Raw genomic sequence first — 17,033 nt, forward strand, 5'->3', positions numbered from 1 at the left:
CGAAATTACAAGGGGTGGAGGCCACCGCAAGCTTGGAGACCGCATCGGCTAACAATGATGGAAATACAGAAGTCGTAGAATTTTTTGAGAACGAGGCAGACTCGTTCTTTTGTGGTGACATGTCTATCGACCTTCCAGTGTATGCAGAGTTATGTCAGGAGATTAACATGGGACCATAGAATACTTCATTCTTGGAGAATTGTATTACTCAATTCGTTGTTTAGATCTTCCATAAAGGTAGATAAGATATGCATTTTAAGATGGATTTTTCAAAAATGATTTATATTAATGCGCTTTGTATAGTTTCAATTGATTATTCTAACATTATTTTTTATCTCTGCAGGTATCTTTATTTTCAGGATGAGTCGAGGGATGAGCGATGAGGAGTTTCAGGAGATGATGGCACGTATGTCTCCAGATCAGCTCGCGAGATTCAGAGAGATAGCAGATCAGGAGCTGTCTCGTTCTTCGTCAGGGCGCTCTGCTAGATCAGCTTCAGTGCGATCAGATGCTTCAGCTTCGAGCAGACGATCTCGACGCTCGCGACTTGGGCCAGAGGGAGGGACTGCGGCTGCAGGAGGATCAGGGGGGTGCTGCTGTGGAGACACGGACGCGGTGTCTCCGTCTCGTCGTTCAGCTAGAGCTCGGTCAGGTCAGGAGCTATCATCATGAATGATGAGGGGAGGAGGGTGATAGCTCGCATGAGGGAGTTGTGCCAACAAGTTTTTCGGCACAACGTCCTGGATCATTGGAGGAACATACCGGAGGGGAGCAAGGAGTACATAGTAGCATCCTTGCATGAGGAGTTCCCGGTGCCAGCCGCAGTGGATAGATTCTCTACGGGCTGGATGATGGATTGCATGCATGCATACATGTCACATAGACGATCCGACGCACGCAAGGCAATCAAGAGTGGGGCTCCAAAGCCCGAGTGGTTAGATGCAGAGGACTGGCGCCGACTGAGGGAGGAGGCTACAAATTCGCCAGGACGTTGGAGTCAGCAGCGGGAGGCGGCGAGGGCACGAATCGAGGCCGGATCGGTACATCATCTTGGGAGTGGCGGCCACAGGACATATTTGGAGGACTTTGTAAGTTTCTCTTTTGTTTTGCTTATTTGTTTTTTTGAGATATTATTTGTACTGACAATCATATTTCTAACAGTTAGCATTTTGTTTTCTTTGCAGCACTCCATTACAAATCGCGATCCGCAAGGCCTTGAGACTCAATATGCAGAGAGGCACGGTCTCAGATCATTGATCGACCGATTGTACAGACGCGGCGGCGCAGTAAGTCTCTCATCTTTCATGTCCGTAGTTACCATGAGATATTTGAATGCATTATTGTATGGTGGATTGATATGTTGTTTCTTTTTCTGCAGAATCCGTTTGATGCTCCTTTGCAGAGGGACGAGCTTTCGGGGGACGACGATTTGTAGCTCGCCCTCGGATCCTTAGCGCTCACATACCTTTAGTTTTTAGTCGCCCGATCTATGTAGACATTTTCTATGTATTAGTGATATTGTTTTATGATTGTACCAATCGCATTTTATGCGATATCATGTATTTATTTCATCTATCAGTTTTATGATTTCAGTATAGATTCTTTTTGTTTGCAAACGCTTTGTATGCAGCAGTGCAGAAACTATTTTGTATGGCTCTCATACAGCACACAGTGCTATATGTGGCAGGGCAGCTTGCTCCCCTGCCACAAAAATTTTTTTTCCTCTGTTACCGTCGCTATTTGCGTCGCAAATTTACTGCAGGCGTCGCTATTGTCGTCGCTATCAGCGTCGCAAATTCTACATAACCGTCGCTATATGCGTCGCTATTTGCGTCGCTATATGCGACGCATATAGCGACGCATATAGCGACGCTAATAGCGACGATTCCATGGCGTCGTCAATAACGACGCTTTTTGCGATGACGGGGGCAAATTTTGTTGTTTGTATTTTCGTCGCTTTAAACGTCGCTATAAGGTCTATATCTTGTAGTGATAGAATATCCAAAGTTATTTTTGGATTTACGTTATGAAAGGTAAATATTTTTCATATTGATAGGCTGATTGCCTTCGTTGTATATTTGCGTGGTGGAGGCTACGACAAGCCCCATGTATGAGAGTTCTCTTTGCAAGAAGAATATTATGCTATGAGGCACAAGTATGCTAGGGCTCTCTAGCCATATATCCCTTAGGTTTGTTGAGGATTGGCCTAACCCCTATGAGCCTAGAATGAGCTTATTGTAAGGTCCTATTTACTTTTCTCTCTTTCTCTCCCTCTCTCATTTCCTCTCCCTCCCTCACCCTCACCCTCTCTTTCTCTCTTTCACTACAAGATATAGACCTTATAGCGACGTTTAAAGCGACGAAAATACAAACAACAAAATTTGCCCCCGTCGTCGCAAAAAGCGTCGTTATTGACGACGCCATGGAATCGTCGCTATATGCGTCGCTATAAGCGTCGCATTTGCGACGCATATAGCGACGCTTATAGCGACGCATATAGCGACGGTTACAGAGAATTTGCGACGCATATAGAGACGACAATAGCGACGCCTGCAGTAAATTTGCGACGCAAATAGCGACGGTAACAGAGGAAAAACATTTTTTGTGGTAGGGCAGCAAGCTGCCCTGCCACATATAGCACTGTGTGCTGTATGAGAGCCATACAAAATAGTTTCTGCACTGCTGCATACAAAGCGTTTGCAAACAAAAAGAATCTATACTGAAATCATAAAACTGATAGATGAAATAAATACATGATATCGCATAAAATGCGATTGGTACAATCATAAAACAATATCACTAATACATAGAAAATGTCTACATAGATCGGGCGACTAAAAACTAAAGGTATGTGAGCGCTAAGGATCCGAGGGCGAGCTACAAATCGTCGTCCCCCGAAAGCTCGTCCCTCTGCAAAGGAGCATCAAACGGATTCTGCAGAAAAAGAAACAACATATCAATCCACCATACAATAATGCATTCAAATATCTCATGGTAACTACGGACATGAAAGATGAGAGACTTACTGCGCCGCCGCGTCTGTACAATCGGTCGATCAATGATCTGAGACCGTGCCTCTCTGCATATTGAGTCTCAAGGCCTTGCGGATCGCGATTTGTAATGGAGTGCTGCAAAGAAAACAAAATGCTAACTGTTAGAAATATGATTGTCAGTACAAATAATATCTCAAAAAAACAAATAAGCAAAACAAAAGAGAAACTTACAAAGTCCTCCAAATATGTCCTGTGGCCGCCACTCCCAAGATGATGTACCGATCCGGCCTCGATTCGTGCCCTCGCCGCCTCCCGCTGCTGACTCCAACGTCCTGGCGAATTTGTAGCCTCCTCCCTCAGTCGGCGCCAGTCCTCTGCATCTAACCACTCGGGCTTTGGAGCCCCACTCTTGATTGCCTTGCGTGCGTCGGATCGTCTATGTGACATGTATGCACGCATGCAATCCATCATCCAGCCCGTAGAGAATCTATCCACTGCGGCTGGCACCGGGAACTCCTCATGCAAGGATGCTACTATGTACTCCTTGCTCCCCTCCGGTATGTTCCTCCAATGATCCAGGACGTTGTGCCGAAAAACTTGTTGGCACAACTCCCTCATGCGAGCTATCACCCTCCTCCCCTCATCATTCATGATGATAGCTCCTGACCTGCCATCCACTAGGTATCCATAATCCCTAGGAGTGTGCCTCGTATGGGCCCTCTCCCATCTCCGTCCACGCTCCTGGGCATATCCAGGAGACCCCTGAACATCCGGTGTACCGACGGGGGTACCCTCTCCCGGAGTGCCACTGAAAGGGGTGCCACCAGAGGGGGTGCCACCAAAAGGAGTGCCACCAGAGGGGGTGCCACCAAAAGGAGTGCCACCAAAAGGCGTGACATCTACCGACGGCTGCGCAAAAGCCGGAGTAACTGGAGTGGACGTCCCCACAGGTGTGACAAATCCTGGAGGTGACCGAGCTCTAGCTGAACGACGAGACGGAGACACCGCGTCCGTGTCTCCACAGCAGCACCCCCCTGATCCTCCTGCAGTCGCAGTCCCTCCCTCTGGCCCAAGTCGCGAGCGTCGAGATCGTCTGCTCGAAGCTGAAGCATCTGATCGCACTGAAGCTGATCTAGCAGAGCGCCCTGACGAAGAACGAGACAGCTCCTGATCTGCTATCTCTCTGAATCTCGCGAGCTGATCTGGAGACATACGTGCCATCATCTCCTGAAACTCCTCATCGCTCATCCCTCGACTCATACTGAAAATAAAGATACCTGCAGAGATAAAAAATAATGTTAGAATAATCAATTGAAACTATACAAAGCGCATTAATATAAATCATTTTTGAAAAATCCATCTTAAAATGCATATCTTATCTACCTTTATGGAAGATCTAAACAACGAATTGAGTAATACAATTCTCCAAGAATGAAGTATTCTATGGTCCCATGTTAATCTCCTGACATAACTCTGCATACACTGGAAGGTCGATAGACATGTCACCACAAAAGAACGAGTCTGCCTCGTTCTCAAAAAATTCTACGACTTCTGTATTTCCATCATTGTTAGCCGATGCGGGCTCCAAGCTTGCGGTGGCCTCCACCCCTTGTAATTTCGATCCCTCTATTTGCATATATTCTTCATCTATGCCTGGAACATCGCTTTGATCGTATACTCTCGCACCTCTAGGAGTTGAAGGTATAACATACCACCATCGAGGTTGTCGGGGATTTGGATAGAAGATTACCTGTTCACAAACACTTACAAACCGTCTTCGAACCATTGTGACATAAAGCATGTCGTATTACAATTAGCAAGCAAATGACTAGAAGATTACATGTTCACAATGTGCCGGCAACACAAAGGTGTCGCGCAAATCCGTCCATTTTTTCTCGGAATCTATTTCGAGAAATCCAGATGGACCTCGTCGAACCGTTGCGCCAGCTCCTCCAAGTACCACTTTGAACCACTGCACATCGAATATTATCATGGAGAAGCTACGGTAATCCACCATAATAATTTTTTGCAAATTCCCAAAATACTCCATCTCATCCACAACCGTGTTCGGATCCGTTGCTCGTCGCCGGCTCTCTTGCTCAAACCTTGCCATGACACCACAGTCCATTGTGGAGCGCATTTTGTCAATACGCTCCACCCGAAAATGCCGTCCGCGCGACCACGCTGCACCATATATTTTGTACTGCACATTGAAACACTCAAATTAGATGTAGCAAACAAATTCAGATACGACACATTCTAAACCCCTCATTACCTTTGGACTACATCCCCTCGAGAACTCCCACTCCTCCATTGAGACCTCTGCCCCTTCGCTGGATGCTGCGATCAAGGCTCCATGCAACCATCGTGTTGACATAAACCGCGGCATCTCCTCCATGCCTTCGGGATATCGAATCGGTCGGTGACGCGTACTGCGTCGGAATTCAGCTCGCGCTTCCTCTCGATCTTGCCTTGCAATCTGGTACTTGGCGAGCCACGTCTCCATGGAGGCATGGTGCAATATACAAAAACGATTCACTTTCTCTTCCATTGAGGCATCCATTCTTTTTTCTACCCCATTTCCAACCACCACATCTCCAGTCAGCCTGTCATCATCCTTGAGCGTCCATAGCATTTCATTGTCTGGTTCCACCATTGGTAGCCATTGTGAGATATGCACTAATGCCTCTGACACCAACCAACCCTCCGCCATGCTACCTTCCGGACGAGCTCGTTGTCGCACAAAGCCTTTCAGGGTTTTCATGAAGCGCTCCAGGAAGAACATCCATCGCGTATGGACAGGTCCGGCAATCTCCACTTCGTCCACAAGATGCACAAGAAGGTGAACTTGTATCGTGAGCATGCTAGTGGGCAGGTATTTCTCAAAGAGACAGACCGTCTCAACTGCTCCCCGCCTTGCGGATTCAATAGAGGACGTCTTAATCTCTTTCTGTGAGATCCATTGCACCAAAGTCGACAGCTTGTAAATGGCCCCGCGAATTTCTGGAGTTAGGCATCCCGCGATCGCGATCGGTAGGACAAACTGCCACAAATGAGAAAGCATTAAGAATAATGGTCACGTTTCAAATTTCAAAATGTCCACGCTAATTAAAATCCATTCTGTTCACAAACCTGACATATCTTATGCCAATCATGGGATTTTAGCCCAGACATTTGGTCATCTTTAGAAAATGCGGACCTGAGAGAACGCATCATACCCGTCGGAGTGCGGATAGACTTGATTACTTGCTTCACAATGCGCTCTTCTTTGGTAGACAAAACCCAGGGAGCGCGAGGAAGCTGCACTTCCCCTTCAGCACTCGACTGCGGCCAAAGCGCCTCCATCTTACCTACCTCCTTTAAATCCATTCGTGACCCTATAGTGTCTCTCTTTCCTGTGATGTGGTCCCATAGCAAGCTGCCCACATTTTTGAAAATATGCATGGGATCCAACAAGTGGTTGACCTGTAAGTGGGTCCAATATGGCAACTCGTAGAAAACTGAGAACCGTCGCATTCCATTTGGATGTGATTCCGGGTTTACCATTTTCAGCTCGTACCAGCTTGCAGCGTTCATACGTGCTGGAGGTCGTCCAAGAAAACCTTCCCTGAGTTCATGATCCTCCGGCAAGAAAGCGGCGTGTCCTTGATATACCATCTTCTTCATGGTTCGTGACCTTCGGGAGTCTAACTGTGGCCCACACAATGGACATGCATGATAACCTGAGGTAACAAGACCTGCAAGGCGATCCACGACCTAGTGAATACTTGATTGAATGAAATAAAATATAGATATTACCGGCGTGAACAAAGGTCTGCTCACCTGAGCACTCTCCCAATCCCGGAAAGTCATGCATCGTCCACATGAGAATGGCTCGAATGTTAGCTGACCGCCGACCATCGCGCCTGCTCATATCTTGCACCGTGACCCCCTCCTCCCACAAAATCTTAAGCTCATCGACTAATGGACGAAGATACACGTCCATATTTTTTACTTTGTAGCGGCCCGGGATGAGCAAGCTAAGGATGAGATGTCCTTTCTTTGTAGAAAGCCATGGAGGAATGTTGTAGTTGACAAGCACTATAGGCCACACACTGTAAGAAGTCGAGCGCAGACCGAATGGGTTCACACCATCCATGGCGAGACCGAGCCGAAGATTCCTTGGCTCTCGCGCAAAGCCTGGGAAGGTAGAGTCAATGTGGCTCCATGCGCGCGAATCTGCTGATATTCGTTGCACTCCATCCGTAGACCTATTCTGCACATGCCACGTTGTCAAGCTTGCCATGGCAGACGTGCGAAACATGTGGTTTATGCGGGGGATGAGCGGAAAGTGTCTGAGGACTTTTTGAGGGATGGTCTGCCCTTGCAAGTCCTGTCGATACCTGTGAGCACCACACTTTGGACATGTCTCCATAGTCTCGTATTCATCTCGAAACAATATGCAGTCGTTGATACATGCATGGATGTTATTGTAGTCCATGCCAAGCTTCCGTAAAACATGTCGTGCATCATCACGAGACTCAGGCATGGTGTTTGCAGGTGGCAATATATGATATTTCAATAACCTGAAAACATCATAAAACACCTTGAAAAATCCATCCATATTTACAATAATACTGTTTTTTAAAAAAACAATGAAGTCTATATGCAAGGTACCTGAATAACTCAGTCACACTCGTATCGCTCCAACCGTATTTCGCTTGCACACTTAAGAGTGCAAGCAATGTCTTCAACCGAGATACTCGGCACCCATCATATAATGGTATGGATGCTTCCTCTCTAAGCGGGTCAGATGTCTCAACATCCATGGGAATCAATGCATCGATCATTGCCTCCATCTCAGGCTCCAAGATTGTAGGCAAGTCGGGAAGGTTGTCTGTCTCCTCTGGCATTGACGATATAGATGGGCCTTGCGAGTGGTCTATTGGCTCCTGCCATCCATCCATCTCACGTCCACGAACTCTTCTAATTGGCCGCAAAGGGTGCACTCCCCCTTGGGTCGAGACATCACCCCCCTGGACACAAAATTTGCCAACAAGACCCAATCTTATTGTGTATGGTTTTCAATTAGCTTGAGAGTACAATGCATGAAAAATGCTAACTTGAAAATACCGTTTGCTGAAAATCTGCAATCGCCTGATCAATAATCTCAGGTTGAAACTCGCCAAATCGTCGTACGTGTTCTATAGACAATCGGCGTTTTCGTCTAATTGCCAACTTGCATTGAGAGCAAGGACATGGGACACGCTGATTAAGATACGACTCGCGGTCTTGAACAATAGGACCTTCTTCGTTTGCCATCTTATCTACATTACAGCAAACGAGGCTTAAATGGATAGCTTTTTGGAGATGTACGTCAACTTGCAAGTTGACCATAAACCTTGCATTGTATATAGTAGTCGAGAGATTTTCCGATGTTATATCTCGGCCTTGTATCATGCTCAACGATTTGTTTGTCCCGGTAGATAATTTTTTGTTATATCTCGGCTTTGAGTATAAGTAATCCATTTTAAAATTAATGCGCGCCATCTATGAAATTTTACAACTATAGAAATAAAATTTATTTCAATCAATTCTACTCATAGTCATAAGACCTGAGAGAAATTATCCTATACTCAATTTAAGGGATCTCCACTTCTATAACAATAATTTTGGGTTAATTTTGATGAAGTACGTGGCCGTATGCAAAGCACATTGCATACCATTATCGATACGTATATTATCTTAAATTTCATTCCCTTCCCTCTCCCTCTCCCTCTCCCTCTCTTTCTCTCACCCTCTCCCTCACCCTCTCGTTCTCTTTCTCTCCCTCTCTCATTTCCTCCCTCCTCCTCCCTCTCCCTCTCCCTCCCTCTTTCTCCCTCTTTCTCCCTCTCCCTCTCCCTCGCTCCCTCGCTCCCTCTCCCTCCCCCTCCCTCTTTCTCTCCCTCTCTCATTTCCTTCCCCTTCCCCTCCCCCTCCCTCTCCCTCTCCCTCTCCCTCTCTTTTTCTCCCTCTCCCTCTCTATCTCTCATTCTCTCTCATTTCCTAAACAAGCAAAAAATAAAGTGATTTAAACATCCTCCAAGCAAAAGGGAGAGGGAGAGATACAATGCACTCTCCCTCTCTTTCTCTTTATATCCCTCTCTCATTTCCTTCCCCTTCCTATCCCTCTCACTCTCTTTCTCTCTCATTTCCTCTCCTAAACAAGCAAAAAATAAAGTGATTCAAACATTAAACAAGCAAAAGGGAGAGGGAGGGAGAGAGAGAATGCACTCTCCCTCCTTCTCCCTCTCTTTTTCTTTCTCTCCCTCTCCTATTTCCTCCCCCTCCCTCTCCCTCTCCCTCTATTTCTCTTTCTCTTTCTTTCCCTTTCCCTCTCCCTCTCCCTCTCTTTCTCTCTTACTCTCTCGTTTCCTCTCCTAAACAAGCAAAGAAGAAAGTAATTTAAACATTAAACAAGCAAAAGGGAGAGAGAGAGAGAGAGAATGCACTCTCACTCTCTTTCTCTCCCTCTCCCTCTCTTTCTCTCCCTCTCTCTCCCTCTCCCTCTCCTTCTCTTTCTTTTCCTCTCCTAAATAAACAAAAGAGAACGATTTAAACCTTCAACAAGTAAAAGAAAGAGAGAGGGAGACTCACCAATGAGATATGGCGAGCGTGGGCGACTTCTCTTTGCAACAAGGGCTCCTCCTCTCCTTCGCGAACAACGACGGTGGCGGTGGCGATGGCAGCGGCGGCGGCAACAAGTCTCTTCCTCCTCTTCTTTCACAAAGCCTTGGCTCTCTCCCTCGCTCTCGCTCTCAAAAGGCGAAGAAAACAAAATGAAAATGGCGCTCTGGTTTCGGCCGCGCTTTTTTCCCCTGCGGCGTCGCTATATGCGTCGCTATTTGCGTCGCACTTGCGACGCAAATAGCGACGCATATAGCGACGCAAATAGCGACGCCAATAGCGACGCCGATAAACGCCGTCGCTAATCGGCGTCGCTATTGCCCCAGTCCCTTGTAGTGTTTCCCTATTAGATTTAATGATTTTTCTCTCTTTTTCTCTTTCCTCTCCCTCTCTCATTTTTTTCTCTCTCCTCTCCCTCTCTCATTTTCCTTTCTCTCTTTCTCTCCCTCTCTCATTTCCTCTCCCTCTCTCACCCTCACTCTCTCTTTCTCTCTTTCTCTATTAGGTTTAATGATTTTTCTCTTTTTCTCTCTCCTCTCCCTCTCATTTTTTTTTCTCTCCTATCCCTCTCTCATTTCCTCTCCCTCCCTCACCCTGACCCTCTCTTTCTCTCTTTTTCTATTAGGTTTAATGATTTTTCTCTCTTTTTCTCTCTCCTCTCTATCTCATTTCTTTTTCTCTCTCCTCTCCCTCTCTCATTTCCCCCCCCTTCGCTCACCCTCACCCTCACCCACACCCTCTCTTTCTCTCTCCTCTCATTCTCTCATTTTTTTCTCTCTCCTCTCCCTCTCTCATTTCCTTGTGCTCTCTTCCTCTCCTTCTCTCATTTCTTCTCCCTCCCTCTCCCTCTCTCATTTCCCTATAACGCTATATTGGAAAATATGGTAATTTCCCATAAGTTTGGGACACGTGGTCAAATCTTTGGATTTGTTATAACTTCATAACTCCAAATGAAGCGCTCTATAGCTCAATAGATTCCATTTTTCCAGTGCTTTCCAATGATAGGTCACATCATATGGTTTTAAGAAACATATGGGCATGTTATCCAGGTGCCACCTATTTAGTATTCAAAAAATGGGAATTGGGAGATTCCAAACTCACTAATATTGTGTTCTATTATGTTTTATGTCTCCCCCTCCCTCTCCCTCTCCCTCTCCCTCTCTTTCTCTCTCCCTCCCTCTCCCTCTCCCTCCCTCTTCCTTTCCCATTTCCTCCCCCTCTCCCTCTCCCTCTCTTTATCTCTCTCTCCCTCCCTCTCTCTCTCTCATTTCCTCCCTCTCCCTCTCCCATTTCACTATTATGTTTAATGTCTCCCTCTCCCTCTCCCTCTCCCTCCCTCTCCCTCCCCCTTTTCCTCCCCCTCTCCCTCTCCCTCTCTCTCTCTCCCTCCCTCTCCCTCTCTCATTTCCTCCCCCTCCCTCTCTCTCCCTCTCTTTCTCTCTCTCTCTCTCTCCCTCTCCCTCTCCTTCTCTCTCATTTCCTCTCCCTCTCTCAGTATACACAAATTATACAAAAATAAATAAAAGAGAGAGAGAATGCACTCTCCCTCCCTCTCGTTCTCTCATTTCATCCCCCTTCCTCTTCCATTTCCTCCCTCTCCCTCTCCCTCTCTTTCTCTCTCTCTCCCTCCCTCTCCTCTCTCATTTCCTCCCTCCCTCTCCTCTCTCTCCCTCTCTCATTTCCTCCCTCTCCCTCTCCCTCTCCCTCTCCCTCTCTTTCTCTTTCTCTCTCATTTCCTCTCCCTCTCTCAATACAAAAATTATATAAAAAAACTAAAAGAGAGAGAGAATGCACTCTCCCTCCCTCTCTCTCTCTCATTTCCTCCCCCTCTCTCTCCCATTTCCTCCCTCTCCCTCTCTTTCTCTTTCTCTTTCTCTCCCTCCCTCTCCCTCTCTCATTTCCTCCCCCTCCCTCTCCCTCTCCCTCTCCCTCTCTTTGTCTCTCATTTCCTCTCCCTCTCTCAATATACACAAATTAAACCCTAAACAAGTAAATGAGAGAGAAAATGGACTCATCGTAAAGATTTGAAGGAGGGTTTGGCGGCTTCTCTTTGCGACGGCAGCTCCTCTTCTCCTTCGCGAACGACAATGGTGGTGGTGGCGGTGAGAAGTCTTCTTCCTCTCCCTCTCTCACCCTCTATGCAAAACGGTCGCTCTCTCTCTCGCTCTCCCTCTCGAAAACTTTCACGAATGCGTGAAATGAAACACACTCGAGTTTGGCTTGCTTTTTTTAATCTATGGGGCGTCGCTATTTGCATTGCTATTAGCGTTGCATTTGTGATGCTAATAGCAAAACAAATAGCGATGCCGCTATTTTACATCGTTAATCAGTGTCACTATGGCCTTGTTTCCTTGTAGTGTAAGTTGCTCATTGAAAATAACATCATCAAAAATTATGATTACCTTCTTGGAAGATGGATCATAAAACTTGTATCCATTAGAAAAAAATTGAATACCCAATGAAAATAATTTTCAAATCAAGAGGATGAAGTTTTTTGTGAGTCTCTTTAAGCACATGAATGTGAGCAATACGTCCAAAAGTTTGAAAATATGAAATAAAAGGAGTTTTACTTATCCAAGTAGTAATTTTTACGTCGACATAAGCTAGAGTGAAAGAGCATACATTGCATGGCATTGAGAATAGTCCTATTTTTACGTTCAGGTATTACCATTTTATTAAGGAGAGTAGGGAACCGTATATTCATGTGAATACCTTGAATATTACAATAATCATCAAAATCATTTGAAATATATTCTCTACCATTATCACTGCACAGTTTGTTGATGAGACGAGTGGTGTGAAGTTCTTTAGCTTTTTTATGTTTCTTAAAAGATAATAAAGCTTTTGATTTGTGTCACAAGAGAAAAACATTAGTGTATCTTGAGAAGTCATTAATAAAAATCACGAAATGCCAATATTGAGATTTTTATGGAGGAAAAGGTCCACAAATATCAGTATGAATAAGTTCAAGAAAATCTCTAGAATAAGTTGTAATGGAAATGGAAAAGGGTTTGCGAAAATACTTTTTAAGTGCACAATATTAACAAATACCCATATGAGGAGAAGCTTTGAATTTCATATCTTGAATGTGGTCATGCCGATAACAATCAACAAGCTTAGAAAAATCAGAGTGAACAAAGTGATGATTCCATATTTTTCTATTAAGATTTTTAGGAGCTATAACAACATTTACAACATCTTCATTTAAAGATAAGTAAAAAATATTACAATTTCGAGGAGCAACATCTATGGTTTCACTGTCTTTCTCAATGGGACACTTGGTATTGTCAAAACCGACAAAGAGACCAAGATCCACAAATCTTGTAATTGAAAGAAGATTCCTTTGTAAATTTAGGAAATGTAAATCTCTATGTAGAATTCTTGTCGAAGAAAGAGTACCAATATATAAATCAATTATACCTTTGACTTGATAGGTTGTGTCATCAGCTAGATAAACCAATTTCTTGATAGAAATAGAATGATAATTATGTAACCAATAGGAGTGATATGTCATGTTTCTCATTGCACCAAAGTCAAGTGCATGTTAGCAATATCATCAGCACTCTGAATTCTATTTGATAATGATGCAACAGGTGTAGGCAATCTATAACCATAAATAACTTCAAATGGTGCTTTCTTTGTAGCTGTGTGTGGTGTATTGTTATATGCAAACTGAAGTAAATGTAGATGTGTATTCCATGTATGTGGTTTAGAAATAGTGTAAGCACGTAAAAGATCTAAAATAGTACTATTAGTAGCTTCTGTTTGACCATTAGTTTCAGGATGAAATGCAGATGAAAAGTCAATCTTTGTTTCTAAGTTAGCAAACAAAGTAATCCAAAAATTATTACAAAATCTAGAATCACGATAAAAAATAATAACTTTTGGTAAACCATGATTAGTAAACACAGTTTTCAAAAAAAAGTGAGCTACTTGAGATGCTGTTAAAGTTTTCTTACATGGAATAAAATATGCTTGTTTGCTAAACCTGTCTACAACAGTCCAAATCATATCATGATTAGATTTAGTGTTAGATAAACCAGTAATAAAATCCATAGAAATCTATTCCCATGGTCGTGATGGAATAGATAAAGGCATAAGTAAACCATATTGTTTACCATGATGTCTTTTAACTCTTTGACAAACTAAACATTCAGAAACAAAGTTAGATACATTAGTGTCCATATATGGCCAATAAAAATCTTTAGTCAATGTACGCAAAGTAGATATAATACCTCTATGACCTTGATATGGAGGACAATGAATCTCATTCAAAACAAACGATCTAAGTGGAACTGTCACACATAATCTCTTTTCATAAAATATGAATCCATTATTGTAATACAGTGAATCAATAGGAATCCAGTTATTTGCAACTAATTTATTCCAATCAGATTGAAAAGTACGATCCTGATGATAAGTATCTTTCATAGGGATAAGGGAATCAAATGATATCACATAAATATTATGAATGGTCTGTCTTCTACTCAAAGTGTCGGCTACTACATTCTCTTTTCCTGGTTGGTATTGTATAAGGGGATGAAAACTCTGAATAAAAGCTGCCCATTTGATATGTCGGTCAGAGATTTGGGATTGACTAAGAAGATGTCTAATAGTTTGTTGGTCAGTCATAATCATAAACTCAGAACCCATTAAGTAATGTTTCCATTGACGTAAGGCTTGTACTACAGCTAGCAATTCTTTATCATATGTAGAATATTTAAGTTTAGATGGTTTCAGTTTACAGCTAGAATAGGCTATGGGATGATTATCTTGCATAAGTTCAGCTCCTATTCTAGATCCACTAGCATCAATAACTACTAAAAAGAATGGTCTATTGAAATCGGGTAGTTGTAATACAGGAGCATGGGTTAATGCATGTTTCAATAAATCAAAAGATTTTTGTTGATTATCAATCCAATTATACACAATACCCTTCTTTAAAAGTTTAGTCAAAGGCAAGGCAAGTAATGAAAAATTTCGCACAAACTTTTTGTAAAAACTAGCAAGACCTAGAAAAGAACGTAACTCATGCACATTTTTGGGTATGGGCCAATTTAAAATTGCTTCTATCTTGGAGCATTATCCTAAACTTGGAGCATTATCCTAAACTTGAGGATCTAGTTCATCAAAGGTTCTAGTGATGTACTAACTTCCCGAAGATAACTCTACTAAGCATGCTTGGGATGCCCTGTGCTTGACATGCCCTAAAGTTGTGATGTTGGAGAATGGACTAGGGGATGGACCCTACGTATTGTGAATATGGTTTTGTGCTTCTTTTATTTCTTTAAATAAAGAAATAAATAGATATAAATAAAGGGTGAGTGGAATAGTTTAATAGGCAGGCACACCACTCAAGAACCTTAGGGAGGTTTAGTCATAAATATATGTATGTATCATGTGGGATGAAAATAAGGGATTTTCAAATACCATTTTTATACATTTTTTACATACAAAAGGGTCCCATATAAAGGGGTTACTTACAAATTGAATATAAAAGGGTTATGTTTTATTAAGGAAAAATTCATAGATGAGGATATTTTTAAATAGGCCATGAACACGGTGATATAGAGGGTATACATATAGTGAACTACCTGGGTCAAGAACTAGCTTGAGCACATGCGGAAGGTATCCCATGTGACCATGTATTCTTTCAATGAATTGCACAATTGCAGGTGAGATACAAAGTAGAATGGAGGTATGTATAGTGCAAACTAACTATCTATGAAATCCTCTAGTATTTCATCACCACTTGGTCAATTCTTGTATTTACATAAAAAAAAGGAGGCAGGAGTTGCTCCTCATATGGTGTGATTGACTGCCAGAGTAGAGTAATGATAAGTTAGAGACAATTGTAAGTAATGATAAAAGAAGAATTAGGGCAATATAGCTTGTATAGTAATAGTGCTAGTTGATTAGTATACTCAGTTATGCACTATTTGACTTGATAGGCCACTTTTTTTATGTTGTACCTTATCTATACTTTGTGTACATTGTATTGTGCATGAAAGAAGAAGAAGAAACCATTAAGGCAACGTTTTGGCCTCCATTTCTCTTGTGTTTTTGGGGGATCTTCTTCTTGTGTGTATGGTGTATATGTGGTTCTTTTTCACATAATTCATAGCTTATCCTAATTGACTAATGATGGTCTTTGGTAAGGTATCGATGTTATCTTCCACTATTACCATTCTTGAAAATGAAGTTGGTGGTCTTTTTCTTACTCTTGCACCTTGCCTTTTTCCTAGAAATCACCACTTTACTTTCAGTGAGTGTATGGCTCAATCATAGATTTTTTGTCCATGAGCCTTTCATTCTACGTCTCGTACACTTTGTAGCCGATTTGTGCTTCATCAAGCTTGTCCTTGATGTTTTGAAGGAGATTATATTTATCCTTAATCTCTTTCTAAAGTGTTGCTTCCCTTTCATTGGTTCTTTGGCTTTCCATGTTCAAGGCCCTCTCCCTCTCCTCCATTTCCTTCAGGAATTGTTTCTTTACGAACTTTTCTTTTTCTAAAAAAACTTTTTGGAATTCTACTTGTAGGGACTCCTTTTCTTGCAATTCCCTTTGGATGTCTTCATCCCACATGGCTTTCTCCATGTCAAGTTTCTCTCTTTTTGCTCAGATTTATGCTTCCTTCTCCTCGAGCTATGCTTGCAGTTCTATTGCCTATTTCTCTTTTTCTATAATCAAGATCCTATAGTCTTCCTACAAGTCATCTAGCTCATCATGTAGATATTTTTTTTTTCTTTAACCATATTATTCTTTTCCCTCTTGAGGTCTTCACACATCCTCTCTAGGGTCTCTATTCCTCCTCCTTTCCCATGTTGTTCTAGATTGTTGTGGGCACTTTTTGTGGAATCCGCATATAGCTCCTTGTCTTATTATAGTCATGAATTTCTCTTGGATATAGGTTTCTAGTGATTCCTAAATAGCCTTTGTGCGATTTCTTACTCATGTTGAGCTTCCAATTTGTCAAATTTTGACTTGGGGATTTTGGCTACCATATTTAATAGTTTTTATCCCTCCCCACCTATCGTGTCTTCTCTTGGCTCTTCCGTTTTGCTACTCTTTTTCCTTTTATTTCCCTACAGATCTAGGTAGGGGACCAAACATCAATTAGTGATGAGGTGCTTCAAGGTGGGTAGCTAGTAAGTGAATCACTACAAATCCATACTTTATGATTGTGTTCATAGCCTTTGTGCAACTCAACTTGGAGGGTGTATCTTTTTTAAAAACCTTATGAGCTCATATTGGGGACTCAAAGATACATTCCAATGATAGTGTGTTCAAATCTTGGTTCACTATATTTTCTATCATTATATCCTCCATGAAAAATTTTGGAACTCTCAATAAGCTAGACATAGGCTTATTATAAGTGAAGCAATATATAC

At 42.7% G+C, this 17,033-nt stretch overlaps 2 protein-coding genes across 2 annotated transcripts; one reads left to right on the forward strand and one right to left on the reverse strand.

Annotated features, from left to right (window-relative positions):
• The first annotated feature begins 701 nt into the window (after positions 1–701).
• Positions 702–1,560, forward strand: LOC148024705 (uncharacterized). Its single transcript, XM_087693605.1, has 3 exons — positions 702–1,088; positions 1,185–1,286; positions 1,379–1,560. The coding sequence occupies exons 1-3, from the start codon at positions 702–704 to the stop codon at positions 1,433–1,435; spliced, it is 546 nt and encodes a 181-aa protein (XP_087549731.1). The 3' UTR covers positions 1,436–1,560.
• Positions 1,561–2,752: 1,192 nt separating this feature from the next.
• On the reverse strand, positions 2,753–3,483 carry LOC148024706 (uncharacterized). The gene is made up of 3 exons (XM_087693741.1): positions 3,225–3,483; positions 3,027–3,128; positions 2,753–2,934 (listed from the first exon to the last, which is right to left on the reverse strand). The coding sequence occupies exons 1-3, from the start codon at positions 3,462–3,464 to the stop codon at positions 2,878–2,880; spliced, it is 399 nt and encodes a 132-aa protein (XP_087549867.1). The 5' UTR covers positions 3,465–3,483; the 3' UTR covers positions 2,753–2,877.
• Between the last annotated feature and the right edge of the window lie 13,550 nt (positions 3,484–17,033).

This window comes from Lygodium microphyllum, chromosome 15, assembly GCF_053477565.2.
Source record: "Lygodium microphyllum isolate KBCC chromosome 15, Lygodium_microphyllum_v1.1.10, whole genome shotgun sequence".
Taxonomy (NCBI): Eukaryota; Viridiplantae; Streptophyta; class Polypodiopsida; order Schizaeales; family Lygodiaceae; genus Lygodium; species Lygodium microphyllum.

Coding starts and splice junctions, on each gene's coding strand:
- LOC148024706 (XM_087693741.1), bottom strand. CDS start 3,464: ATGATGGATTGCATGCGTGCATACATGTCACATAGACGATCCGACGCA. Junction 3,129..3,224: donor GGACATATTTGGAGGACTTT/GTAAGTTTCTCT, acceptor TTTTCTTTGCAG/CACTCCATTACAAATCGCGA. Junction 2,935..3,026: donor TGTACAGACGCGGCGGCGCA/GTAAGTCTCTCA, acceptor CTTTTTCTGCAG/AATCCGTTTGATGCTCCTTT.
- LOC148024705 (XM_087693605.1), top strand. CDS start 702: ATGAGGGAGTTGTGCCAACAAGTTTTTCGGCACAACGTCCTGGATCAT. Junction 1,089..1,184: donor GGACATATTTGGAGGACTTT/GTAAGTTTCTCT, acceptor TTTTCTTTGCAG/CACTCCATTACAAATCGCGA. Junction 1,287..1,378: donor TGTACAGACGCGGCGGCGCA/GTAAGTCTCTCA, acceptor CTTTTTCTGCAG/AATCCGTTTGATGCTCCTTT.